This window comes from Phascolarctos cinereus, unplaced genomic scaffold, assembly GCF_003287225.1.
Source record: "Phascolarctos cinereus isolate Bilbo 61053 unplaced genomic scaffold, phaCin_HiC Scaffold_2;HRSCAF=192, whole genome shotgun sequence".
In the NCBI taxonomy this organism is placed as follows: domain Eukaryota; kingdom Metazoa; phylum Chordata; class Mammalia; order Diprotodontia; family Phascolarctidae; genus Phascolarctos; species Phascolarctos cinereus.
Window position 1 is genome coordinate 384,638,820 of NW_027555625.1, and position 27,646 is coordinate 384,666,465.

A 27,646-nucleotide genomic window follows, 5' to 3' on the forward strand; every position below is an offset into this window, starting at 1 on the left:
CATTATAGTAGGCATTTAATAATTTTAATAGGGCAACTACATGGTACAGTGGATACAGTACTGGGCCTAGAGTTAGGAAGACCTGAATACAAATTTGGCCTCGGACTAGCTGTGTGACCTTGGCATGTCACTTAACCTTATTTACCTCAGTTTCCTCATCTGTAAAGATGAGCTAGAGAAGGAAATGGCAAACTACTCCAGAATCTTTGCTAAGAAGACCCCCAAAAAGGGGTCGCTAAGAGTCAGACACGACCGAAAGGCATTTAATGAAGGCCTGTGGCATTGATTGAAATAAGGTCCCTTTCAGCTCCGCCAGTCTAGATCTACATACGTAGCCAATACGAGGTGCTGTTAAATAAAGGAGACTGGAAGAAATGAGGCACAGGCTGGCTGAGTCTGCAGGTTTCCAAGTAATTACTTTTTATTCTGAAACTTGTCAGATTGCTCACACCACGTGGCAAGACTGTAGAGGATTAATGAGAAGCAGCAGCACATGGAACACTGGAGGTGAAAGGGTCCTCAATCTCCTGAGAGAGTTGACATCCCTTTCACAGTGAAGATCTTATCTTCATTAAAAACAAACAAACAAAAACCCCTCACACACCCTCACACACACAGGCACACACACACACACACACAGGCGCACACACACACACACACACACACACACACACACACACACACACACAGAACAGACAGAAGCTAGGAAAGCCCCTCCAGGGATCAGCCACAGCAGTGGAACAGCGAGCTCCACTGGGCATAGGGTGTTTTTTTGGTCCTTTGTCCGAAACAGCATACAAATTTGGGGCTTCCCTGAGGGGGGCAAGAATTTAAAGATAAGAGATACAAGAGTAGAAACAAGCTTCTAGAGCAAGGGGGTAGTGTGCCTTGAGGGAGGTAGGGGGTCCTACTAAGCAGAATGCAGAAGAAACAGCCCAATGTTAGAGCAATGGGACAGAAATAACAGTGGAGAGCATTTTCTTCAGTTTATGTTTTGTGGGGTGAGGGGAGGGAGGGCCTGGGTGTGTGTGATGGTTTCTGAATTTACAGTCTCTGCTTTTCTTTGTCTTTCTTTTTCTCTGCTTTTGTTTTGACAAATTATTGTTCAATTGAAGTACTTCTGGATTTTTTTTTTTTGCTTTCCTTTACACTGGTTTCTCCTTCTCTGGGGAAGACCCCAGGAAATCTCCACCCAGGACCATTCCACTACTTTCTTAAATTCACCATCATTTCCAACATCCTCTGCTCATCCCCTTCCTCTCCCTCGCCCATGGGCCAGGGGCTGATGCCCTGGAGTTAAAAGAACTGCAGAACCTGACTGTGAGTTATTCGGTTTTAAAAATTAGAGTGTGGATCTGAACCAAAAAGGAGGGCCGCCACGTAGGGTGGATCAAAGTGGATTGGAATTGCTCCCCGTACACCATGGAATCAGTAAGCATTGCTGCAGAAGAAAGAAGAAGAAGAAGAAGACTAGCAGAAGTAATTGAGTGAGTGAGCGGCCCTCAGATAGGGTAGGTTAGACAGCCAGAAAGTCACGGCTTCATTTTCCGTTTGGTTTTTAGCACCGTTAATACACACATCTTAGACCTATATTAGCACCTCATCCCCAGGGAGAAAGAACAAACCAACCACACACATTAATTATAAAAGAAAATAGGAAGTCGGGAGGTAAGGAAAGAAAACTTGGGCCACCAGGAAAGAGGCTTCTGGCTTAGATCACCAGGTCCTTGTCGATATCCTCTGCAAAGACAGAAAAAAAGACAGACAGAGTTACGGACAAAAACTGGCATTGATGTGGTCCCTTTCTTTCCAAGAACATGTCTGGGGTTAAGATGAGCCAGGTAAGCTAAAAAAACTTTCCAGTGCATTGAATCTGAAGTTAGGCCCCCAGGTTCATACCCCAGCTCTGCCATTTACTACCTGTGTGACCTTAGGCAAGTTGCTTGACCTTTTAGGGGCTCACTTTCTTTACCTGCATAATGGGAGGCACTAGACCACCTCTAAGGTCCATTCCAGCAGTAAATCTATGATCCCAGTATTTTAAATTGGGAGAAAAAAATCCAAGAGAGTTTCAGAGATCAGCCCAAGGTTACAGTAGAAGGCAGGGAGGAGTGCAGACTCAATGGCCTGGGAACACAACGGTACCCACTGCGCAGCTATCTCACAGATTGAGGTTCAGGAGGAAGGTCTGTAGTGTTTTGAATGATTTCTCAGAAAGCTTCCTCAGTGCTCAATGAACAGTCATGGAATGAGGTGTTTCAGGCTCTCTTGGCACTTGGGAAAGCTTCTATGCCCTTCCACCCACCCCAAAAGGCTGTTACAGTATAGGAAATTCTAAATGTAGAAAGTTAGGGCTCTTCATCTAGTTCAACACCTTCCTTTTAAAGATGAGGAAACAGAGGTGCAGGTGAGGAAAGTGGCTTGCTCAAGGTCACACCGAGTTAAGGGCAAAGACAGGAAGAGAACACAGGTCTCCTGACCTCCAAACCAAAGCTTTTTCCCCTAAACTATTTCTGCCTCAAGGCAGGTTTTCTATGGAGTGTGGGATGCAACCACCCTCCTCTTCATCCTCAGAGGTTTCCCCAGGTGTGGAAGGTGAGCCGAGGGAAGTCAAGCGTGGTCTCAGGCAACCTCTATGATGGGTGTGGGGGAAAGGGGCTGGTGGCCTAGTGACACTCACGATCCTTGATGCCAAAACAGCCGGCCCATTCATCCAGGGCAATGTACTTGTCATTGTCCAGGTCACAGGTTTCAAAGAAGCGAGTGGTGCAATGCTCCATGGGAATGAGCGGGGCCCGAAGTGGGGCCAGTTCAGTGTGGGAGAGGTACCTAGGAGGGAATTGGAAAGGAGAGAAGAGTCAGATGCTGAGGTCCTTTGACCCCGGAAAGGGGGACAAGTGGCAATTTAAGCAAGGAGGTGACTTGTCCGTTAAAGCAGAAAATCATTTGTTTCCCGTATCCTGAGCCATATCACTAGGCTTCACTCCCAGTCTCCCACGCTGTACATCCAAGTTGTCCAGCTCCGCTCCTCTGGAGAATACAGGTAACTGCACTCCACAGAGTGTTCAGAAGTCGCACTTCAGCCAGCAGTTCCTCAGCTTGGGGCAGTGGGATTTGGGGATGACTAGAGGACTCTGACCCCAGCCAAACTAAGAAATGAATTCTAGAAAGCCCTAAGGGGAAGGGAACTAAGACCTGAAAACAAAGGAAGCCAGAGCTGGAAGGACATTTTAATGAACCCCTTTATTTTACACAGCAGGAAACTGAAGCCCAGAGAGAAGGGAAAATGATGTCTTCCAACTCCAAATCCAGGGCTCCTTCCACTGCACTACACTGTCTCTGGTCTGCTATGGATGAGCAACTTACCCATCAATGGGGTGCTGGTCCAGCTGGCCGAACTGCCAGTGCACGGGGAAGATGTACATTTGGTAGTTCTTCTCAAAGTCCCGGGCCAGCAGCTCCACTGGGTGGTCACCAGCTTCCAGGCGCTTCTCGTTCTCATGGATCTTCTTGACCTGTGGAAGCAGGGCCGGGCAGAGGCCTGGGGCTCAGCTGTGGGTATGGTAAGGACTATTATCCCCACTTTACAAATGAGGAAACTGAGGTGAGGTGAATCACTCATGGTCACGTATCAGATTTGAACCCAGCTCTCTCTTGATTCTAGGCCCAGTGTTCTTTTCCCTGATGCTGTTTTCTCTCCAAAGAAGTGAGATGGTTAGGAAGCCTCCCTCTACCCTCCTTCAGAAAGCCAGGGGGACTATCCTGTGAGTAGGGGTGGGGGTGGGGGGGTGTCCCTGGGTTCCAGTGTGGAGAGGGCATCAGTATGAAGAGGCCATTCCCTTGCACATGCACTGAAGCCTAAGCAGAGGGCACTGGAAGCTGGGGCATTTTCATGCCCTCCCACGCCCACGTTCTGGGGGCTCACTCACTTTGAGTTTCTGCTTCTCAGTCAGCAGGTTGTTGTCCTCGTCACGCTCATAAAGGGTGACCAACACGTTCTTCAGCCAGTCACGCATGCGCAGGGGAAACTCGCTCAGCTCAGAGTCCAGGCATGGGGCAATGTCTAGAGTCCAAAAGCAGGGCTGTCAGTCCAAAGCCCAAATCTCCTCAGGTTGCCAGGGATCGTAGATTTCTTGAACACCAGACTCTAGAGCTTCGGTTGCCCTCTTCCATCGCTAACTGGCCCTACATGCCTTGAGCAAGGAGTTTCCTCCTCTATTCAATCTGCTCTAACTCAGAGGATCCCAAAGGTAAAATTACTTAAAAAAAAAAACAACAACCTAGAAAGTCCCATCCAAAAGCCCTCTCCTAAAGTCTCCACTGAACTTCCCAGAGGAGAATGGTTGGCCCCTAGTATGTAGTCTGTATGCTGTGCATGAAAAAGCAGACAGCAGGTATGGTCTTGGCTATAGGTGCACCAGCTAGGAAACTTAGTGACTTCTGTGTGTGAAACAGGGAGAGAAGACTGAAGTTAGGAGGTGGGAGCTGGAGGGACACACTTCTGCAGTGGGATCAGAAGAACCTGCGCACCATCCGGACTCTCTGTGTGTTATAAAAGAACCCAATGCCACTCTGTGATTGGTCCTGGGGGTTAGTTCCCTACTGTAGATCTCGGCCTTGTAGCCATAGAATCACAGAACCCCAAAATCCCAGTGCTAGGAAGGACCTCAGAGGTCCCTGAATCCAAGAACACATGAATCTTTTCTCTTTTTTTTTCCTTTTTAGGCAATTGGGGTTAAGTGACTTGCCCAGTGTCACACACCTCTAAGTGTCAAGTGTTTGGTCTCAGGTCCTCCTGACTTCAGGGCCGGTCCTCCATCCACTGCGACACCTAGCTGCCCCCACATGAATCTTTTCTGCAGTATTCTTTGCCACCCAAAGAAGTTATCCAGTCTCTGCTGAGAACCCTCAGTGAAAGGGGCTCGCTGCCAATCAAGGTAGTGGCCCACCTTTGAGGAGGTCTAATTTTGGGGAGTTTCACTTTACATTAAACTTATCCCTTCTCCACAGGCTGGCCCTTCCAATACTGGAAGAGAGCCACTATGTCTCCTACATGGCTATTCTTCTCCAAGTCACCCATTCCCTTGATGGGAATGATTCCTATAACATGGTTTCCAGTCACCTCCTCCTTATGGTCAGGCTCTGGTCAGGCTCCATTGCTGGCACCCAGAAGTGGACATAAACCTCTAGACAGCATCAACCAAGGCAAAGCAGAACATCAGCTCCCTCCCCCTGGACACTCCACTGCTAATTGCACTTCCTAAGAACTTGTTAGCTTCTTTTTTTTTCTTTTTCCCAGCTGCCAAGTCACACTGCTGATTTAGAGGCAGCCTGCAGTCACCAAAACTTCTTGGGCCTTTTCACACAGACCTAGACAAGCTTCCCTGTTCTGTGCATTGGTGCCAGGTTGGATGGAAATTAAATTCTCTTGTTCATCCCTTACCATGGACCAGAAGAGGAATTCTTGATGTTTTTTGTGTTACAGACTCCTTTAGCAATCAGGGGAAATACATGGTCCCTTTCTAACAGTAATTTTAAAATGCATAAAATACAATACATAGGATTACAGAGGAAATACAGTGAAATATAATCATCAAAATATTAAAAAACCCAACAGTGGCAAGTTCATGGAGTCTAGGTTAAGGATCCCTAGAACAGGGAGCTGGCCCTTGGGGGAGCTCCCTTATGGCAGCTCTTCCCCATAGCAGATGCTTTCTTAGCTCTCACCCTGGTTTTAGTTTCACATTCCTCACACCTATAGCTAGATGCAGGGAAGGAAAATGGCCTTGTTTTCCCGGATACCACTCTGACGTCAGACACGCCTGAAGCAGGTGAGAGCAGTCCCCAGGTGCCACCTGGTGCCAAGATGCCTGCGGCCTACAAGCGGTGGAGGGGAGGGTGTGGGGAAGGCAGGCTAGAACTTGAGGATTTCAGATGATGGAGGGGCAGCCTGCCTGGGCCTGAAGGGCTGAGCCAGCAGGATCTCATGACCCTGCCACTACTTATGTTATCTTGAACATTAAGGAGGCCTTTGAGTATGAAATCCAGGTGCTTCTTCTCCCTGACACCTGCCTTGCCCATATCTGAGCCACAGACATTGCCTAACAATTGGAAGGGACCTTAGAGTTCAGCTAATTCAGACTAGACCTGAAGCATGAACCTCCTGGACCACATCTTTGATAAGAGGTCATCAACTTCTGCTTGAGGTCCCCCAGAGGTAAAGAGCTTACAGCCAGCCAAAGCTGCTGCAATTGTTTAAAAAAAAAAAGTTTTCCCCTTACACTGGACTGAAAGCTCTCTAATCACTTTTTTTTACGCAATTGGGATTAAGTGACTTGCCCAGGGTCACAGAGCTAGTAAGTATCTGAGGCCAGATTTGAACTCAAGTCCTCCTGTCTCCAGAGCCAGTGCTCTATCTATTGTGCCTCCTAGCTGCCCCTTCCTATCACTTTCAACCTTTTCTCCTGTTGTATCTATTCATCCTTCAGGAGCATAGAACATATCTCCATCTTCTTCCACATAATGGCCTCCTGAACACTTGGAGATGCTACGATGTTCCCCTTAACCCTGATTTTCTCCAGGCTAACTCTCCCCAGTTCCTTCACGTGATCCTCTTGGGGCACAATCTCCAGTGCCCTTACTAACTGGTCACCCTCTTGTCCAGCTAGTCAATGACCTTCCTTCAATCTGATACCCAGAAGTGAGCCTCATACTCCAGCGGCAACCTGACCCAGGGCAGAGGACAGCAGGGCCATGCACTACGCCTTGATTAATCAATTAGTCTAAGTTAGCTTTAAGGTTCTTTTTTTTTTTAGCTGTCAGACGACACTGCTGACTTGTATTGAGCTCCCAGTTCACTAAGACCCTCCCCCAGCCCCTCCAAGCCTTTTCCCTTTCTACTGAAGACTAGAAGGAAACGCTCACATTTGCAGGGCCCGATGTAGTCCAGGTGGAGTTTGTGCCCCTTCTTGGTTCCCTCCAGGGTGCATTTGGTGGCAAAAAAGTGGCAGGAGGAGTCGAACGTCTTGTTGTCGTTGCTACAAACCTACGGACAGAGAAAAGGTCGGACAGCTGCATTTCCACTCACTTTCTCTCCTGCTGTTTCATTTGGCCCTCATCACATGCCTGCAAGCGTTACATTCTCTCCATTTTACAGGTGGGAAAGCTAAGGCCCAAAGCCTTGTTTATTCAGAGTTTCTTAGAGTTGGAAGTAACCTTAGAGAGAACCTAGACCAACCTCTAATTGAAAAACAAATCCTACCTACAACACCCAACAACCTATATTTGAATACCTCCAAGGCTGGGGAATCTGTTCCCTCCCGATGCAGTGCATTCCATTCTTGGACAGACAGACCTAAGATTCTTCCACGGAAGGGCACGGCCTTGAATGTAGGGCTCCCAATCCCAAGGCCAGGGATCTTTCCAGAAGATTTGGCTACCCCAGAACCTTGATTTTGTCCCTGAACTGTTTAAGGACCTCCATTTTATAACCATTTCCTGTGTAAGTCTTGGATCTCAACAGACACGATCCTGGTGAGGGAGGAAACTGGTTCTTTTGTACATAAACAGCCTTTGTCCAGGAGGAAGATGACTATTCCAGCAGCATTCCAACTCCACCTGGGGCGTTATTCTTTGTCTCAGCTTTGTTAGAACACTAGTTCTTTCCCTGGAGCTAAAAGGGAGCCTCTTCAGGCTCTCCTCTGGGGCCACCAGGCAGTACGGAAGTCCCCTTCCCTTCCCTTAGTCAATTGAAACAAAGGGTGGGGTTTCCAAAGGATTTTACTAGGTGACAGAAAAAAAGAGGGTAGAATACAAGAACTACCCCGAGAACAGGCTAGCTGAGTTACGTAGCTCTGGGATCTCTTCTAGAGAGCCTCTTGCTGGCTTTACCACATTTAGCTCCTGTCCAAAGTTAGTTCCCTCATGATCCCTCCTACCAGCCTCTAGGGTAGAGGCATCGATGCCATCGATACTCCACTGAGGCTCCATCTACTTTAAAGAGTCACTGGCTCTTTTCTCAACCTTCCCACCCCTAGTCCCTAGAACAGATTCACATTTATCCACCCAAGGTAAGAAAAGGGATATTTATTTTATAAAGTCTTGATAATTCACTGAAGCCAAACTCCCTAGCTTGGTATTCAACATCCTCCACAAACTGACTCCAAATGACCTTTCCAACCTTATCTATCTTCAATGCTTGGCACACACTAGGTGCCTGGCACATAGCAGGCATTTAAGAAATGGTTGTTGACCTGTGACTGATGGAGTGAATGATTTGATAAGAGTCTAGCCCCTTCAGAGTTCTTCCTTATATTGAACCCAATCTGCCTCCCTGAAATCTCCACTCACTAGTCCCAGATCTGCCCCTCAGGGCCAGGGTCCTGGGTGACAGAGAACAGAGAAGGATTTGGCAACCGAACCCCAAGGCGTTGTTGAGTTGCGTCAGTTGCGTCTGACTTTTTGTGATCCCATTTGGGGTTTTCTTGGCAAATTTTCTGCCATTTCCTTCTCTAGCTCATTTTACAGATGAGGAAACTGAGGCACACAGGGTTAAGTGACTTGCCTGGGGTCACACAGATAATAAGTGCTGGAGGCCAGATTTGAACTCAGAATGATGAGTCTTCTGGACTCCAAGTCCAGCACTTTATCCATCATACCACCTGGCTGCCCCACGTTGGGCCAGCAGAAAATCCAGGATGCTTTAAATCCCAGTCCCTCTTTCCCATCATCCCTGGTTCCCTTACCTTCTCAAACTCTCCTACAGGGGCAGGGCAGCTGGTAGGGTCCTGGCACACGCACATGGGAGAGTTGTTCTCATCCAGCTCACAGATCTTGCCATGTTTGCAGTGGTGGTTTTGGCAAGGATCTGGAAAGGGGCAAGTGTATGCATCAGGGCCTCTGGACGTGCTATTGGTGCTGTTAACTTGCCACCCACTGAATACTTTTTTTTTTTTGGTTGGGCAATGGGGGTTAAGTGACTTGGCCAGAGTCACACAGCTAGTAAGTGTTATGTGTCTGAGGCCAGATTTGAACTCAGGTCCTCCTGAATCCAGGGCCAGTGCTCTATCTGCCGCGCCACCTAGCCACCCCCTTGCCACCCACTGAATAAATGCTTTGAGTTATTTACACTGAACCATCTGTATTCCCTCACCCAGGTGTCCCTGGGACATTAGATCTGTGAAATGGCTGGTAGGGGTTAGGGTTAGGTCTGGGGCTGGAGTCAGGGCTCATATGTAACTAGGATTAGGGCTCTGTCTTAGGGTCTGGGTTGGGGCTCAGTTCATGCTAGGGAAGCAGAGGAAGGAGGAAAATAAGGGAAGACTAAAAATAAATACACTATGTGGCCCAGGCCTAAAGGTGAAAGAGTGAGAACCCTAGGGGATTTGAGAGACTATGTCATTTCCTATTGTGAACTTTTCCTTCCTGCTCACTCACAGAACTAATGAGTCTTTCTGATTATAAATAGATCCTCCCAGGCCCTACAGGGTTTCCAGGCCAGTGAGGGTCAGTGCTCATTCCCAGTACCCTGTCTGTAGACGCTAAAGCGAAGGCCTGTTTCTATCTTTTTCCAGAAGTGCCCTGGGGTCTCTAGCTCCCCAAGGACTTTTGTCAAAATTTCCAGTGGGAAATGATTTCACAAGTGCTTAACCTTTCTTCACTCCCACCCCTCAGTCAGGGAAAGTTAAGGAATCTGCCAGGGCCCCCCAATACTTACTTTCGGCTACAACCTCCTCAGTCTCCTCTGCAGGTTCATCAAACTCTCCAACCTCAACCTGGACAGGGTTGGCACCCACAGGCCCCTAGCAGGGAAGAATGACGCGGTTAACCATTGATCAGGACAGGGTTTGGGGTAAGCAGAGAGGGAGAGGAGAATGATGAAAGGGAGAAAAGAGGGAGAGGAGAGGAGAGATTGGGAGAAGAGGAAGAGAGAGGGAGAAAGAGAAGTAGGAGAAAGGGAGGGAAAGAAGACGGGAAGAAGATGGGAGAAGAGAAGAGGTATGGAAAAAAGGTGGAAGGAAGGACAGAAGATGAGAGCAAGGAAAGAAAGAATGGGAACAGAAGAAAGGTGAAGGAGAAGAAAAAAGAAGCCTGGGAGAGGGAAAGCAAAGAAGAGAAGAAAAGGAATGGAAAAAGGAGGATAGGGAGAGAGTTGGAAGGAAGAAAGCAGGAGAAAATAGTATGTGTCAGAGGAGGGATGCAAATGGGTGGAGAGGAGAATTGGCTGGAAAGAAGAAAACTGACAGCAGTGGAAAACGGGAGAGAAAAGAGAAGAGGGAGAACCCATTCAGTAGGTATAGAATAGGGGTGGGGAACCTGCAGCCTCGAGACCATATGTGGCCTTTTAGGTCCTCAAGTGCAGCCCTTCGACTTAATGCAAACTTCATAGAACAAATCACCTTAATAAAAGGATCTGTTCTGTAAAACTGGGACTCCATCAAAAGGCTGCACCCATCGACCTAGAAGGCCACATGGGGCCTTAAGTCTGCAGGTTCCCCACCCCTGGAGAAAATACCATGGAGGGGACTAGGGGAGACCGAATGCAAAGAAGTTTAGAGCCAACACATCGTGAAACCCAGCTCTTTCCAACTTCCCATCCTCTTTCCCCTAGTACAAGCAAAGAGACCACCAAGAGCAGCAAGCAATCCTCTGCCTCTTGCCAAGACTGGCTGATGGATGTGGCAGATACATGGGGACCTGTGTGGTATTACCATCTTCCCAATCATCAAAGAGTTGCTGACATGTATAACCTATATCAAATTGTTTACCATCTCAGGGAGCAGGGAGGGGAAAGGAGGGAGGTAGAGAATTTGGAACTCAAATTTAAAATTAAAAAAATGTTAAAAATTGTTTTTATATATAATTGGGATAAAAATGTATTTTTAAAGAGTTGCTGGACATTCCCCAATTGCTAAATGGTCAGAGGATATGAACAGGCAGTTCTCAGATGAAGAAATTAAAGCCATCTATAGTCATATGAAAAAATGCTCTAAATCACTATTGATTAGAGAAATGCAAATCAAAATAACTCTGAGGTACCACATCACACCTGTCAGATCGGCCCACATGACAAAACAGGAAAATGATAAATGTTGGAGAAAATGTGGGAAAATTGGAACACTAATGCATTGTTGGTGGAGTTATGAAAAAAAAATGGTCTCCATTTTGGAGAGCAATTTGGAACCATGCCCAAAGGGCGATAAAAATGTGCACACCCTTTGATCCCACAATTGCATTTCTAGGGCTATATCCTAAAGAAATCATAAAAATGGGAAAAGGACCCACATGTACAAAAATATTCATAGCAGCTCTTTTGGCGGTAGCTAAGAATTGAAAATTGAGGGGATGCCCATCGATTAGGGAATGGCTGAACAAGCTGTGTTACATGAATGTAATGGAATACTATTGTGCTATAAGAACTGATGAGCAGGTGGACTTCCGAAAAACCTGGAAAGACTTGTATGGACTGATGCTGAGTGAAGTGAGCAGAACCAGTACACAGTACTGGTTGTACACAGTAACAGCCACGCTGTGCGATGACTAACGTTGACAGACTTAGTCCTTCTCAGCAATGCAAGGATCTACTACATCTCAATTTTTTTTTTTTAGGCAATTGGGGGTTAAGTGACTTGCCTAGGGTCACACAGCTAGTAAGCGTCAAGTGTTTGGTCTGAGACTGGATTTGAACTCACGTCCTCCTGACTTCAGGGCTGGTGCTCTGTCCACTGTGCCTCCTAGCTGCCTCCGATCTACTACATCTCCAAAGGTCTCATGATGGAAAATGCTGTCCACATCCAAAGAAAGAACTATGGAGTTTGAATACAGATTGAAGCCTATTTGCTATTTTTTTTCTTCTGTTTTGTTTTGTTTTCTCTTTCTGGTGGTTCCTCCTATTGGTTCTAATTCTTCCTTATAATATCACCAATGTGAAAATATGTACAATAGGAATATATATGTATAGCCTACATCAGATTTCGTGCCGTCTTGAGGAAGGCAGGAAACTCAAATGTTTATGGAAGTGATTGTTGATAAATTAAAATAAATTAATAAAAAAATATAATTAAAAAAATAAAAAAGAGTTCCTGGGCATCTGCTCTGTGGAAGGGCCTGGGATTGATGCTAGATCATAAAGAGGTGAATAAAACCCAGTCCTCCTCAGGTATCTTGTAATCTAGCCAGGGAGTGTGCACATGTGAAAAAAAAAAACAACCAAAAAACTACCAGGCATGATGTGCTAAGTGCCCAGTGAGTGGGGAAGCCAGTAAGTACTGAAGGAATCCTTCAGAGAAGAAAGAGATCCCTATGTGCAAGGAGATTAGGATGGGGGAAAAGACCGAGAAGGGGAGAGGGAAGGAAGATCAGGGAAGCTGCCCAGAGTTGAATTAGGTTTAAATAGTCAGGAGGAGGAAGGGAAGTATAAGCAAAATGGTTTATTCAAAGACCTACGAGAGGAGCGTTAGAGAGAGGAGCAGAGAAGGTGAAGGGGAGTGGACAGAGAGATAAGACTGGAAACGTACAGAGGGTTAGCTTGTGAAGGGCCTTGAATGCTAGGTTAAGGAATGTGGACTTGATTCCACTGGGAGAAGGTTAGGCACTGCAGGTTTCAATGGTGCTGGTGATGAGTACCTGTGTGTTGTGTGCTATATGTATAAGTATATACCTGCGTGTAGTGTGTTTCTCTTTGTGTGCACAAAGGGTATACAAGCACATGTCTCAACAACCGGGAAGGGCAAACGTTTGGGCAACACCCCCTCTTCCTTGAAGAACAGAACCTATAGTCAACTGGATTCCCTCACGAGACTGTAGCCAGCCAGGAAACTGGAGCTAACGTTAGGCAGCTGCATGTGCAACTGGGAAACTGAATCCATACCTCGGTTACCTCGGCGACTGGCTCCTCCACCACTTCGACCTCATCAGGAAGCGCTTCCTGCTGCTGCTGCAAGGGGAGGACAATCAGGGAAACAGGGCCCGTCAACAACATTCAAGTTCACAGCTGGAATCAGTCAGCCGGCCAACACCCTCCCCCAAGGAGATCTGACGCTTAGCACGAACCAAGGGCTAGCATTTCAACTGGGGGATGGGGAACTCAATCTAACTTTAAGGACATCGGGGGAAGAAATCTCTGTTCTGGCCCAAGGCCAGGTAGCCCCTCCTAGGTACAGCTCAGGCTAGCCAAGTCTTCCCCCAAGGCTCCTTTGTAGTCCTTAGTCCCATCTGTGCTTCTCCATACAACATCCTGAATGTGTTGGGGAGTGTCAGGAAGGGGCTGCAGGGACATTACTGACGCTGAATCTGCCTCTGTTCCTTCCTACATGATTGGGGAGAGGTAAGGCTCTAATCAGGGGTGTCTAGGTTGCACAGTGGGTAGAGTATTGGACTTGGAGTCAGGAAGACCTGAGTATGAATTCTGCCTTCAAGACACTTAACTAGCTTTGTGATCCTGGGCAAGTCAGTTAACTTCTCTCTACCTTACTTTATCCATCTATAAAATGAAACTAATAATAGGGTCTACTTCCCAGGGTTGTTACAATGATCAAATAAAGTCACACGTAAAGCAATTTGCAAACCTTAAAAGTGATAAATAGATGCAAGCTGCTAATGAAAGAATGGATTAAAAAGGGCCTTGGAAAGTTAAAAGCACTTTATAGATGTGAAGTGTTCTTCAAAGGGAATTTGTTCCACTGTGACATCCGTATATGTGGGGGTGGGCACTTAAGTCTGACACACCCTTCCTGGGCATTTGGCTTTGAGGATGATGATAGTATGAGGATAAGGAACCTGAGGTCCAAAGAAATGAAGGGACACACATGTCCCAGGGCACATAGCTAGGGAAAGTCAGAGCCAGGACTGGGCCTCAGACGGTCTGCCTCCAAGTCCAGTGACATTTCCAAATGGCCTCTCTTACACCTCCCCCCCCTTCCCATTTGGCCTGTGAGCATCACACCCCTCCCCCCCCCTCACTCCTCACTACTGATATCTGTAGTCTTGAACAGAAATCTGGTTAATCTGCTTTCCTCAGAAGAGAGCCAGTGGATGGGAAAGCACCCTTGGAAACCCATGTGCAGATGGAGAATTATTCTCAAACAGGCACGCCAGGAAAAATCAATCCTCCAGAGACCACTTGAGAATCCACCCTTTAGGAAATAAACAGCCATCAGGCTATTCCTTAGCTCCAGCTGCAGTCACTGCTTTGGCAGGGCTCAGGCACACCAGGTGAGGGCATTTCTGCCATTAAACAGATTAGGAACCTTGGGCCCAGGAAGCTTCAAGTGATTTACCTAAGGCAGGGGTTGGTTCTTAAGCACGAACTTGTTTTATTTTTTAATACTTTAAAACTGTTTTACAATGTAATTGGTTTTCTTGCAATCCTATGTATTTTATACATTTAAAAAAATTATTCTGAGAGGGTTTCCATAGGCTTCATGAGCCTGCCAAAGCACTCTATGACATAAAAAAGGGTAAGAACCCTTGGTGTAAGCGGACACGGAACACTAAGTGACAAAGCTGAGACCAGAACTTATGCTCCCTTACTCTAGGACTCCTTCCACTACACCTCACTGAAACAGAGAGAGAAAGTCAGGAAGACACAGGTTTAAAACTAGCCTCAGACACTACACTGGCCAAGTCACTCAACCTTTCTGTGCCTGTTTCCTCATCTGTAAAATGGGAAGGTTGGATTTTATGGCCTCTGATCCCATGATCCTTCAGTAAAGCACTACCTCGATGCCTCATCACGGTAAGGAGGTGACCCAGGGTACTCCAAGGCTGTACTTATAGAGTGCAAACTCTGGTAGGTTTTACCAAGATGGAAAGGCTTCAAAGTGTGGGCTAAGTGAAGAGCTGTCTGTCATGCAATCTTAGTTAAAAGAGTGTCTTCAATCGCTGGCCACAATGTAATGAATGTTTTGATCACAACAATTCTCAGAGTCTTCAAGGAGCTACTACACTCAGTGGAAGGAGTACTCAGAATGATGAAATCACAGCTCACTGAAGGGCTGAATATATTTAATGCCGTGTGGTATAGTGGATTGGGAGTCAAATCTGGGTTTAAAATCCTGGCTCTGCCACTTGGTACCTGTGTGACCTCTGGCAAAACAACTAGAATCTTTGTTGTGCCTCAGTTCTTCTGTTAAATGAGAGTTGGACTGTGTATCTGATACAGGGTGGTGAAGGGATCCTTCTCTCCAGGGATCTTATGGGAGGGGAGTAGAGGGAGTTGAGATTGGAAGCCCTAAAGCTGATGACAAGCTGATGACAAAGAAAACAGTTATGTGGCTAAGGAGATGTAATACTTACAGGTGCTGCTAGTGCCCTGCCTGCCAGGCAAAGGACAAAGAAAATCCAAGCCCTCATGGTGCTAGCAACCCTGTGTGGGAGAAAGAAAATGAGAATTGAGTCAGCGGGAGATCTTGGGTTGTGGGGGGGTTCTCCTCATTACTGAATCTCCAGCCAGGGAGTACTCAACCAGCCCCTTGCCCCCAGGCACCGTACACAGGAAGAAATCCTCTAGGGGCTTTGGGAAATTCACTTTAATTCAATAATACTGTGGGGGGAATACAGGAAGGGTGGCAGCTTCTATAGCATCTGAGGTTGTCTTCGGCTTAGATTCTACAATTCATTCTTCTCTCTCTTCCCATCTTTCCTCCCCCTCTCTCTTTTCATCTTTCTCTCTCTCTCTCTCTCTCTCTCTCTCTCTCTCTCTCTCTCTCTCTCTCTCTCTCTCTCTCTCTCTTTCATCTCTCCCTCCCTTGTCTCTCTGACTCTCACAATATAATCCTTAAACTTCTCACCTTCTGATTGCCTCCCCTACATACAACTCAAAACTTCACTTCCTTTCTTGAATAGGTATCTTTCTTATGTGTCTTCTCACCTCTCTCACACACATTCTCTTTTCCCATTTTTTGAATGCACATGGACGTTAGTTCCCCTATACTCTCCCTCTCACAAACATACTATATTTTCTTCCTTTTGCACATGCTCATCCTACACGTCTCCACACACATATGATTCATTCTTTCCCTTTCACACAAACTCTAAAATTTTCCCATCTCTTTTCATGCTTTCTTCCCTATACAAATAATCCGTGCAGTCTTGCCCTTAACCACCCCCCCCAGTCTCTTCTCACATATACCACCTTCTTTGAAAATACACAGTTTATTCTTCCCCTCCCTCCTGTCTCAGGATCTGCCTCTTTCACACACCCCCACCACACACACACACACACACACACACACACACACACACACACACACACACACACACACCCCTACATCACTCGCTCACCCTCAACACAAGATGCTGGTCTGCACTAAATCCTGGATTGGCCCATCTCTTCCCAGGAGGTTGTGTTAATCAGAGAAAATGAGATCCAGACCCCAAAACAATGAATACTGGGTTCCTGAAAAATGACCCAAACTTTCTTACAGAGGGAAAAAATGTTCTTGAACTTCCACAGAGACTGTCATGTAACACATCTTGCCTGCATTTAATTTTCTTTTTATCCCCCCCAAGAAAAATGAAGCAACTATTTCCATTTGAGACCTAGAATGTCCTTGGCCCCCACAATAATTCTGAGAGCTCACATTATGTGTCACTTGAAGGTTTTCACAAAGCACATTCCTCCTAACCATGTAAAGACTTAATTCTCTGGAACCCTGGGTTCTAGACTACTGCACATCTTCTTGGGCTTTCTGACCACAGAACTAGCAGAGTGAGGGAGGTCACAGTCACCTCAGAATATAAAGAGTGAAATATTCATTAGCCCTTCATAACTCACATTTCTTATACTCCTTTATGATTCATTGTTTACAAGTTATCTTATGGTAATCCTGTGAGGAAATAAATCAGAGTATTATCATCCCCATTTTACAGAGGCAAAAACTGAGTCCCAGAGAAGTGCCTTATAGAATTTAGAGCAGGAAAGGACCTTAGAAATCACCTGGTCCAAACTCTAGTGGTATATAAACTCTGAGGGCAGGAACTATGTCTAGCCCCAGGACACTGCCTTGTGTATGATAAGCATTTAATAAATATTTGTTAAATGAATGAATTTTATGGATAAGGAAATTGCGGCCCAGAGATGTGAAGTGACTTCCCTAAGCTATTAAGTATGTCATACCCCTATTAAATTGAAGAAGCAGGATCTGAACCCATGTCTTCTGAATCTAGGGCTGGTGGTCTTTACACCATACTGTGCTGCTTCTGCCCTAGCACCACACAGCTGGTATCAGAACAGGGACTTCAAACCCAGGGCTTGCCACTGACTTGCGCTGCCTTTCCAGTCTCCATGTTCATGACTTTACCACACCTCCCACTCCTGCACGTGGATTTAGGACCTGGGGGATGCCCTAAGCCTTCCATTGCCTGGGCCCTGATGACTTAAGATTTCTGGAACCTTCTTTCCCCCTCACACAGATCAAGGCTTGTCTGATCAAGACTCAAGATGGAAAACTTCCCTTCCTCCTGCTAGTTGGCATGTGGCTTCATGCAAATGAATCAGGGTTGTCTGAGTTTGTTTGAAGGCAATCAGTCAGAAACCAGACTTGCAGCTGGAAAAAATCATCCCTGTACCTCCAGGAGAGTCAATTGTGTCATGAGGATGGATCCCAGCCTGGACTGGAAATTTACCATATTGCTTTAAATAAGGGCCACCATCAGACAGAGACTGCATGTCTAAAATGAGCTCTCTTTGAAAGGAAAAATAAATAAACAGATGGTTACGCACTGAAAAATAACAGATTATAGGTGGCAGCCAGAAGTAGGAGGTGGGGTTGGGAGGAAGTACCAGTAATAGGTTACAGGTCTGTGAGCTGGACAGAGTAAATATTTCCTGAGTCTGTTTCTGCGCAGAGGTGTACCTGTGTACCTCTCAGGCCACTGAAAGGGTTTCTCCGTCAGCCAAGAGGGTCTGTCTCAACATCTTCCTGCCATCCTATCTGGACGGCAGCCCTTCCTTTCTCCACAGTCTGGCCAGAAGGGCATTCAAGGCTGTAGACTAGCTTCAAGGCAGAATCCTGATCAACGTTAAAGTACACGGGGACTTGGTTTGGGGCTGAGAGCTGAACGAGCAGGTTTATTTGCTCCCCTCCAACCCCTCCGCAATGAAGCAGTGCTCAGACCTAAGAAAGGATAGGTGGGGGAGTGACTAAGAGTATCTCAAGTCAGGGAAATCTGGGTGAATGGCCAGGATTACAAAGGGACAAGCTACTATATTACCCCTTCCCCTTGGAAGTAAACTTTTGAAACTTGGGTCCTGGATTAGATAGCTGGTCCCATCTCTAAGAAACAAACAAAAATTGTTAAAAGAGAAACAATATGGGGTAGTATAAAGCATGACAGACTTGGAGTTGGAAAACTACAGTCTGAAGCCTGCTTCTGATACTGCATGGCCTTAGACAAATCCCTTCCTCTCTCTGGACAGAAGTTTCCTCTAAATATAAAATAGAGGTGTCTTTGGGACGTCACCTATGGTAGCCATCAAAATTCCTCAGTGGGTTACATGACGCGTTTTTGTATCTTGTTATAGCCTAAATGTTGATCTCTGCCCACTCACAGAAAGGTACACAGTTCAGCAAATGGTCCAATGGTCCTTGCCCAAAAGTAGGGAACTATGAAAGGACCTTTCAAAGCCAACCAAAGTGTCAATACACATGGAAGGCAGTCTGTACCAATGCAAATGTTAACTTACTTCTGCTGCAGGCCAAGTAGAATAAACAAAACAAGAGATGGTAAGAAGGAAGCTTATGAAACAAGCTGTCCTTGTAACACAAGCAAGCTTTGAGAAGTTCCCTAGTCAGTGGCCTCTCCATCAACTGGGCTGCTTCCACAACTGGGACCAGAGAGCAAAGCCAACTGCTTGTTTCACAGAGTATTTTCCTAGGTGCATAGCTATAACCTCTTTCTCCTTTTTCCCTCCTCCCACAACTCCTCCTTGGAGAACTCTTCAGGACCCTTAGGAAACCCTCATGAGACAGCTCCAAAAAAAAGCCACGGCATCCTCACACTCTGCTGTGACAGCCCAGAGGGAGAATGAGGGCTGAATGGAAATGATGGCACCTCTAGAGTCTGAACACAGTGGGCAATAACTCATACATCTCTCCCCACTAGGGTATAACCTAAGTCCAATAGGCCCATGCAAGGCATTTTAGTTCTGGACATGGCCAATGTAAGAATTTGTTTTGCACATTTGTTATAAGAGTTCTGTTTTTCTTCTCTTTTCTTTTTTTCCCAATAGGGCAAGGAAGAGACTGAGGTGGGGAAGTGAGAGAATAAATTCTTGTTAATTGAAAAAAATTGTTTTTTAAAGATAGATGGGTCAAACCTGACCTATTTGTTGTGTCCAACCTTATTAAATAATCCCTCTCATATTTTTGAAGCTCTTTATACTTTTCAACATGTATCTTCATCATCTCATTTGTTCCTCTAATTCTGTGAGGAAAGGGATTATTGTTTCTATTTTACAGATATGGAAATGGATGCTCAGCGAGAGGTAATGTAATCACTTTGTAGGGGTTACGTGGTTAATATTAGAGCTAAACCTAGAACCTAGGTCTTGTGCTTCCCTGTACAACTGGATGCTGCCATTATGCTCCCAGTTCTCTCACACACAAGGACCCATCACAGAACTTCCAAACTGGAAGAGACCTCGGAAGCCATACAGACCAACCTGGACCTGAACAGGAATCCTCATGTTAGCATCCTTGATAGTGATCAACCTATTGCTTAAATAGCTCCAGTGATGGGAAACTCACTACTTTGAAAGGAATACCATTCCACTTTCGGACAGGTCTAATTGTGAGAAAGCTTTTCCTAATAGGGAATTGAAATCTGCTTCCCTGAAACCATTACCCCACCAGTCTCAGCTCTGCCTTCTGGGGCCAAGAAAAACAAGTCTAATCCCTCTTCCCCATGACAGTCCTTCAGACATTCAAAGATAAGAATCATCTGTCTTCCCTTCTCTAGGTTACACATCCTCTATCTCTCTCATGCACGAGCTGAACATTTCTTCAAGGTCAGAGAACAGTCCTGCTGTGGGCCCTGGTAATGTTAGATGTGGACCTATGCTCTGGTGCCATGTCTGTCACTGACTGATTGTGTGACCTTCTACAGATCATTCCTCCTTTCTGGGTCACTGTTCTCCATCTATCGGTCTAAGATCCTTAAGGGAAGGGGACTTTGTAAGTTTTGTCTTTGTATCCCTTGGATGAAGCAGTGCTTTGAACATAATAGATGCTTAATAAGTGCTCAGTGAATTGGACTAAACTGAATTGAGTTAAACTGGATTGAACTGAGGAGTCTGACAGAGGTTAGAAGCCGATGGAAGGGAGGCATACTCTGACACACCACTGCCAGGCATTTCCTTTGGCATAGTGGCTGCAGAAAGCAGACAGTCTGAAAAGCCAGAACCCCCACTCTCTTCTCTTCCTGTTCTGAACACCAAGTCCCTTCTTCTGGCTTTTGTTTGTTCTAGAAGCTTCTGAAAGACCTTCCTTACTGCCAACAACATTGGAAACTGAGATCACTCAATCTTCTCAGGACTGGCCTTAGGGATGGAAAAGAACAGCTAAATTGGTTGGGCCTTTCTACTCTTCCACTTCCCCCCCTTCATAAGCAAGGACTCTTCTCCAGACACTTGGATAGGACATGGACCAGCTCCTGGAACAAAGAGGAAGGGGAAGACTGGTCATCTGGCTGGTCTTCAGCACCAAGACAGAAAGAAGACACTGTTCCTCTGGCTACGGAGGCGTCTGTGAAGGCTATCGGCCTATCTCTCTCTCTAGCACAAGAAAGTCCAGCCCCAGAGAATGAGGGTCTGGGCTCCTTAGCCAAGGTCAAGTCTGTAGGCTCCAGTTATGCGGTTTGGAGGGAGGCTATGGAAGTCCAAATAGTTCCACCCAATAAACAAACTTTACCCCACAGAAAAGGGAAAATAAATCTGAAGGGTCAACACCACCACTAAAAAAATATCAGGCCCTGCAGGAAGACCACCTCTAGTCTCTTTCATTATGGGCACCACTGGGACACTGAGTCAGCTTTGCCAGGCTCCACATGTTGTCCTATCCTAAACTGGCCCTGCAGTGTTCTTACAGGCTCATATCTAAGGCAGTAGTATTTAAGTGCCTTAAAGAATCCCAAATTGGGAAGCAGGGGATCTGAGCTTGCTCTACCCCCACTGGCTAACCAGCTGTCTTCACTGGGTCCCAATTTCCCCATCTGTCTAACAGAATAAAATCTGCCCTACTAGGGTTGCTAGGGGACTAATGAGACAACAGGTGTAAGAGATCTTCAACTGGTAGGAAGGAGTTATAATTAAGTACAGATCAGTCAGGAACTCGCTTATTCTGACATATTGGGGGACAATTTGTTATAATTTGGGCAGGGGGGACATATCCTATTTCTGGGAAGCAAGTAGATTTTGCATTTACCCCTAGAAAAATGAGGCTCAGTGTCTCTTGTTGGTACTGCAAAGATGGCTGGGCCATCCTTGTTCTGACTGGGCTTGGGTTTGGGCCAGCCATCTTGGCAGAACCATTTCACAGATAGGCTTCTCTATAGGGGCAGAACTTCTCTCAGGGAAAAACAAGGCGCTAAACAGAAGCAAATGACCTTGAAAAGTGGCTCTTGGAAGCAGAGGGCCAGCTCCCTAGATGGAAGATGCAGCCCAAGCACAGAACTGATGCTGGTTACGTAAGCGCCCCCCTTCAGATGCCACGTTAGAAATGAGAGAATGGAATAGCCAGACACAGGGGAGGGGCCCATAATTATTCTCTGGCTCCCCCTGGAGGCCAGACTCAGGACAACAGCCTGGACAAAAAAAAGACACCCAGCCCCATCATTCCACAAAGGAGAAAACTGAGGCCCAGAGAATTTAAGTGACCTACCCAAGGTAACACAGCAGTATATGAAACAGGTCCTCTGCCTTCCAATTTCATGCTCTTCCCACTGACCCTTCTGGGCTACAGGCCTGTCCTCTAGGTACTTGTTTTCTGAGCCCCTCGGCTACATTCTTGTTCTTGCCCCCTTATATTGTCCCCACCCTTTATACTGCCTAGTGAGCTCCCTTCCCTAACTCCATCCAAAAAAATAATACCCAATAACATATGTGAATTTGGATAGCTTACCTAAAGGAACTGCAGGAACTTTAGACAGGCTACGCAGGGAGAGATATATTTAGGCAGTAATATATTTGGGGGACCTCTTAATAATAATGACTTCTATTTCTACAACACTTAAAAGGTTTACCAAGTGATTTCCCCGCAACAACAGAAAATGAAATTGAGACTCAGACTAGTTGTGACTTGCCCAAGGCCACACAGAACAGGTATTAAATGATGGAGCCCTAACCCCAAATCCAGTGCTCTTTTGCACCACGTCAGGTGACCAGATGTAACATTAGCTTCAGAGTCCCATATGAGGAATCAGGAAACCCTGGTCCTAGTTCCAGCTCTACCACTGACATATTGTGCGACCCGGGCCAAGTTACTTCTACTCTTTGGGTCTGTGTTTTCCTTTGTAAAAAGAGGAGATTAGATGATCTGGAAGGTCCTTTCTAGCTCTAAACTACTGCTTGGAAAAATCTACCAAGTGTTTATTGTCCAAATAAGTCTTTTATGTGTGTCCCAGGATAGAGCTGAATGGAAATGGGGAGGCGAAGGCTGAGGAGTGGAAAAACAGCAGCCTCGGGTCAACAGCCAAAGTCGTCAGAAAACCTGGGACTAAGAAGATCATTTAACACTGTTCCCTACCCTCACCCCAAGTGAGACTGGGAGGGGGCCTCCAAGGGCTCAGGCCTGGAGCTTTGGACTATTCTGAGAAGAAAGGTCCCAAAGACAGATCTAGCTTGCCAGAGCCAAAGGGGAGGCTACTATGGATGAGACGCCCCTAAATAGGCCGGCTCCAGCCCCAGCAAGACCATGACACAAGCAAACATCCCTTGATGGACTTGTTTCTTTCCATCCCTGAACCAAGCTAGACTCGCCAACAGGGCTCTCCTGGTTGCCAGGTTGTTTGTACAGAAGGGGGACCGAGCTCAGGCCAGATGTTGACATCTGTAAATGAACAGTGGGGCGAGGCATGGAGTTGGTTTCCTGTCCAGCCTGCCTCTCCTTAGGGAGTTGAGAACACTGTTTTTCTAGCTAATTTCGGTTAGTTCATAGCTTGACCTGGGGCAGGAGTTCGGTGGCCCTTCTAAGCCAGCTGTTTTACAGTGAAGTTCCTTCATTCTCTCCTTCCAACTTCCTCCATATTTCAAAAGCAAAGAGAGACACAAGAGGGGTACAGTGGAAAAGAGCGCTATATTTAGAGTGAGAAGACTGGGGTTCAAATCCTGGCTCTGCTACTTACTACCTATGTGACTTCTGGCAAGTTACCTTTTTTCTTTCAGCCTCAGTTTCTTCATCTGCAAAATTAAGAGGTTGGATTAAGTTCCTTCCAGCTCCAAATCTGTGATCCTCCCTAAATCTACGATGCTCACTGTCCTCCCAAACCACTGCCCAAAGTCATGAGATGCAAGAATGAATCCTGCCCCTCTACTATGTAGAAGCTATGTGCTCCTGGACAAAGCACATCCCCATCCTGAGCCCCAATTTCCTCATAAGGAAAATGAGCATAATTCTAGCACTACCTTCCTTGTGGGCTTGTGGTCATGAGGATCAAATGAAATAGAGTGTTAAGTGACAGCTGTTATGATTACCATCATTACTGTATTTCAGATGACCAAGATGACAGGGTATATGAGGAATACTGTTAAAATCTATGGGAATGATTCCTCCAGAAGGCAAATGCCCCAAATAATTAGGGGAATGGTACCTCTGGTTTTTTTCTGGGGAGTAAAGGGAGTGGCAGGCCAGATGTGATGGTGAGTGTGTCTGGGCTGGAACTAAGGAAACTAGGGCTCCAGTCTGATCCTAATCTGCGAAGTGGCCCTGCCCAAGTCCCTTACATCCTCTGAGCCTCAGTCTCCCCTCTTGGTTGCCCATGCCAGTAGAATGTGTCTGAAGTGTGAGAACTGTTTTTCATTTTGTCTTCTTGTTGTTTAGTCTCATTCTTCATGGCCCTATTTGGAGTTTCCCTGGCAGAGATACTAGAGTGCTTTGCCATTTCCTTCTCCAGCTCATTTTACAGATGAGGAAACTGAGGCAAACAGGGTGAAGTGACTTGCCTAGGTCACATAGCTAGTGAGCGTCTGAGGCCAGATCTGAACTCAGGAAGATGAGTCTTCCTGACTTTGTCTTTACATCTTATAAAGCCTTCCGTGGAGTAGGTGATTTAATAAATGAATGTTGGGTTGATGGATGGATGCGAGGGTTAGACTAGAAACTCTCTGAGGTTTCTTCTGCCTCTGATAACCTATGTTCCAAAGCCCATTTCAGCTCTGGTGTTCTAAGTCCTAAGAACCCTGCCAGATCTAATATTTTATGCCCTCTGTGATTCAAATGAATAGCTTGTTAGTGTGAGAATCTGCCCGTCCTGCTCCTAGGAGCCCCTTCAGGAATACATAGCTACAAAACGTACATGTGAACCCACACACTCCCCTCATCCCAGTGAGGCATGCATGTCCTGTAATCCCAGCTCCTTGAGGCTGGGGCTAATTCCCTCTAATTCTAGTGTGTTTGGGGCCAGGAATTCCACAGACTGGTTCCTTTTATGGCCCCACTAAAGCACAGGCTGCAGGAAACCTCAGTTCTGGGGAAAAGAGTAGTTGGGTCAAAGAGTAAATCTCTGGGTCTGCCTTGCTGAAATTTCTAGAGGGGCTTTAAGTAGGAAGGGGGCTCAGCCTCTGGTCACAGCGGAGAAAGCCCAAGGAGGAAAGAAGCTTTATGATTTGGGAAAAGAAGGACTCCTGGGTTCTTACTCACCCTCTTTATTTGGGATCTATTTTCCATTGAATGATATATGTGTGTGATCTCTAAGTTTTTGTTTCTGTGGTTCATTTCTGTATGTACAGGTGTTTGTACATGCATATATATGTGTTTGTTTGTATGTATATGGTTGTAGCTGTGTCTTCTTACGACTCTGAGTGGTCTTTATATCTATGCGTGCATGTAGCTAAGACTTTTCCAAAGAGACCCCCAGACCTTCCTTTGTTCTGTTCTATAACTCCTATTTATCTAGAGTTCATTCAGGACAGGCAAACAGTCCCCACTGGGAGAAGTGCTCCCCCTCACAAATACAGCCTCCAACTACCAGGCTCCTTATTCATCTCCAGAGCCACCCATGCTTAATCCAAACCAGCTCTCCCTAACAAAATGGTACCCCCACGGTACCTGGGGACTGGGGTGGGAGAATTGAGGCAGAGAAAGAGAAGGGCCTAGAGAGGCAACTTGGGCCCACGTCTGGAGGCTGGCCACACAAGCAAGCTACAGAGAGCTTTGGGATGTTCTGGAAAAGAAGGGGGAGGCCCTCACAAAGTGTTCCCAATCTCCACTTCCCGGGGAGGTCTGCCTCACACCTCCCTTAGACCAAGAGACCCTGAAAAAAGGTTACTATGGCAACACACATTCCTCTGGGCCTGAGTCATGGCAGAGGAGAGATTTTTCAGTGGGTGGAAAAAGTTTCAAAAGTAGACTCCCTCACCCCTTGGTGGCCTCCCCCCAACCACACGCAACTCCCCCCTCCCCTCGAACCTCCCAGCCTCTGTCGATGTGGCAGACAATGGCGGTGGTTAACTCTTTCCACCAAGATGTTCACTTCCACCCCAAACTCCTTGGCCCTCTAGCGGTCCCTCCCTCCCTCCCTCCTTCCCTCCTCTTTTAGGAAAAGAAACAATTGGTATGGCTTTTACTGAGATACTCCCAATACTGAGAGAAAAACCAGCTCCAGAATCTGGCATCATTCCATCCAAGGGCACCAGGTGGGCAAAGAGAATCCCTTCCACCGACGATGTCATTGCCCCAGGGCAGTGTTTCTGGAAACAAGTTTTTCCCTCACACAGGGCAGTTTGTGCCTCAGGGAAATCACAGATGCGGTTTTACATAAGAATAACAATAACATTTCATATTTCTTTACAGTTTACCAAAGGGCTTTCCTCACCACAGTCCTGGGAGGCTGATCCTGCAAAGCTTCATCTCTTCATCTTGAAGATACATAAACTGAGGCTCATAGAAGGGAACTGACTTACCCAGGGTCATACAGCATCAGAACCAAAACTCAAACCCAAGTCTCCCAGCTCCCTGGCCAAAGATCTTCACATTATAGTGCCTCTCCCTTACCCCAAGCCCACCATTTTGTCCTCAGTCTCCTTCAGGAAGAAACTGCAGCTAACAGGAGGCAAGCATTTAGAGCTGAAGGGAACTCACAAGGTGATGGTGTGGGGTTTTACTGGGCAGAACAATGCTGAGAAACAGCCCTGTTCAGGGTCGTCCCTTAGAATGACCAAGTGGGCACTGAAGTCAAGGTAGCCAAGTCAGTCCTTGGCAGCTTCCTTCCCCTTAGGAGCCCCTCCTAGACACTGGGCTCCCCTCCCCCTCCTCATTCTGCACACTCTTCTGCAAATGAAAAGCTTTTTCAGGCCCTGGAGTTAGTGATTTAATGTGTTACCTGGGTTGGGGGTGGGGGAGAAGGGGAGCAGCAGCATTTGAAGAGAAAGAAGGACAGGGCTGGTGGCCAATATTTAACCCAGAGGAATGGATCTAATAGCAGAGTTTCAGGCACAGTGATGTGGAGCCCAGGAGAGCTTTATATCTATATCTATATCTATATATCTGTAGCTACATATATGCATATATTTGTGTATGTATGTGTGTGCATATATGCATTTGCATATATGCATATATATATTTTGGTGGGGTGTCCTCTCAGAGCCCTTCCAATCACATTCCACCTACATTTCCTCATTTGCCAAAACCCTGTTTTTCTGAAACTGAATTGCCAACAGAAACCTCCCCCTACACAGTATCTCTCTTATGGAACAGGCAGCTGAGCCGATTCTAAGCATCAGCTCTGATGTCTCTGCACATTTGCACAGATCTCAATTCACAGTAAAAGGTAGAGGGTATGGTACCTAGCTCATCACTCACTCACTGTGATTCAGGATAAGTCCCTTCCTCTGTAAGCCTCAGTTTCCAAACACATAATATGAGGAAGATAGACTAGCTCCCTCAAAAGTCTACTCTCGCTAGCTCTGGTCAATGATTCTACAATTTATAAGGCAGGGACAAGGGAGATGACGGCCCTCCACAAACCGCTGGGAGAACACTGAAAGTTGCAAAGCTGGAGAACAGGACCTTCTGACATCCCCAGCTCCCAACTTTATAAAAGGAAAGTGGTGCGGGTGAGTGGGAGGGGAGAGCAGTACCTTGTGTGTGGATCTATGTGGGCTGAAATTTATCAGGCAGATTTCCTACCCCCCAAAGAGGCCTATGTAAAAAAGGGGTGCTGAGTACAGAAGGTTCATGGTGACCCCAGTCTCCCCAAAAGGTGAAGGGCACATGGCTCCAGCAGGAGGAGGTGTGTGCACTGGGAAGTACTGCCTATACCCCGAGTAGGGAGCATAAATTCAGTAACGAAGAGCTCCCACAGATAAAGGAAGAAATGGGGAGGGGGGCATACCTCAGTGACTGGGCAGCAGGCAGTTCAGTCAGCAGAGAGCTTCGGGCAGTCTGAAGGTCTGGAGGAATCTGGAGGGTTTAGAAGCAAGCAACAGGAAACC

At 46.5% G+C, this 27,646-nt stretch overlaps 1 protein-coding gene across 1 annotated transcript; it reads right to left on the minus strand.

The window, feature by feature from the left end:
* Nucleotides 1–397: 397 nt before the first annotated feature.
* Nucleotides 398–27,614, minus strand: LOC110192833 (SPARC). Its single transcript, XM_020964227.2, has 10 exons — nucleotides 27,547–27,614; nucleotides 15,295–15,364; nucleotides 12,869–12,934; nucleotides 9,716–9,800; nucleotides 8,745–8,866; nucleotides 6,925–7,045; nucleotides 3,930–4,063; nucleotides 3,367–3,515; nucleotides 2,681–2,829; nucleotides 398–1,740 (listed from the first exon to the last, which is right to left on the minus strand). The coding sequence occupies exons 2-10, from the start codon at nucleotides 15,349–15,351 to the stop codon at nucleotides 1,712–1,714; spliced, it is 912 nt and encodes a 303-aa protein (XP_020819886.1). The 5' UTR covers nucleotides 15,352–15,364; nucleotides 27,547–27,614; the 3' UTR covers nucleotides 398–1,711.
* Nucleotides 27,615–27,646: the final 32 nt, after the last annotated feature.

What these genes read in the sequence shown, in the direction of transcription:
- LOC110192833 (XM_020964227.2), bottom strand. Translation starts at nt 15,351, where the DNA reads ATGAGGGCTTGGATTTTCTTTGTCCTTTGCCTGGCAGGCAGGGCACTA. An exon ending in CAGTCGCCGAGGTAACCGAG is followed by an intron (nt 9,801 to 12,868) that starts GTATGGATTCAG and finishes CTTCCCTGCTAG; the next exon opens with GGGCCTGTGGGTGCCAACCC. An exon ending in CTGAGAAGCAGAAACTCAAA is followed by an intron (nt 3,516 to 3,929) that starts GTGAGTGAGCCC and finishes CTGCTTCCACAG; the next exon opens with GTCAAGAAGATCCATGAGAA.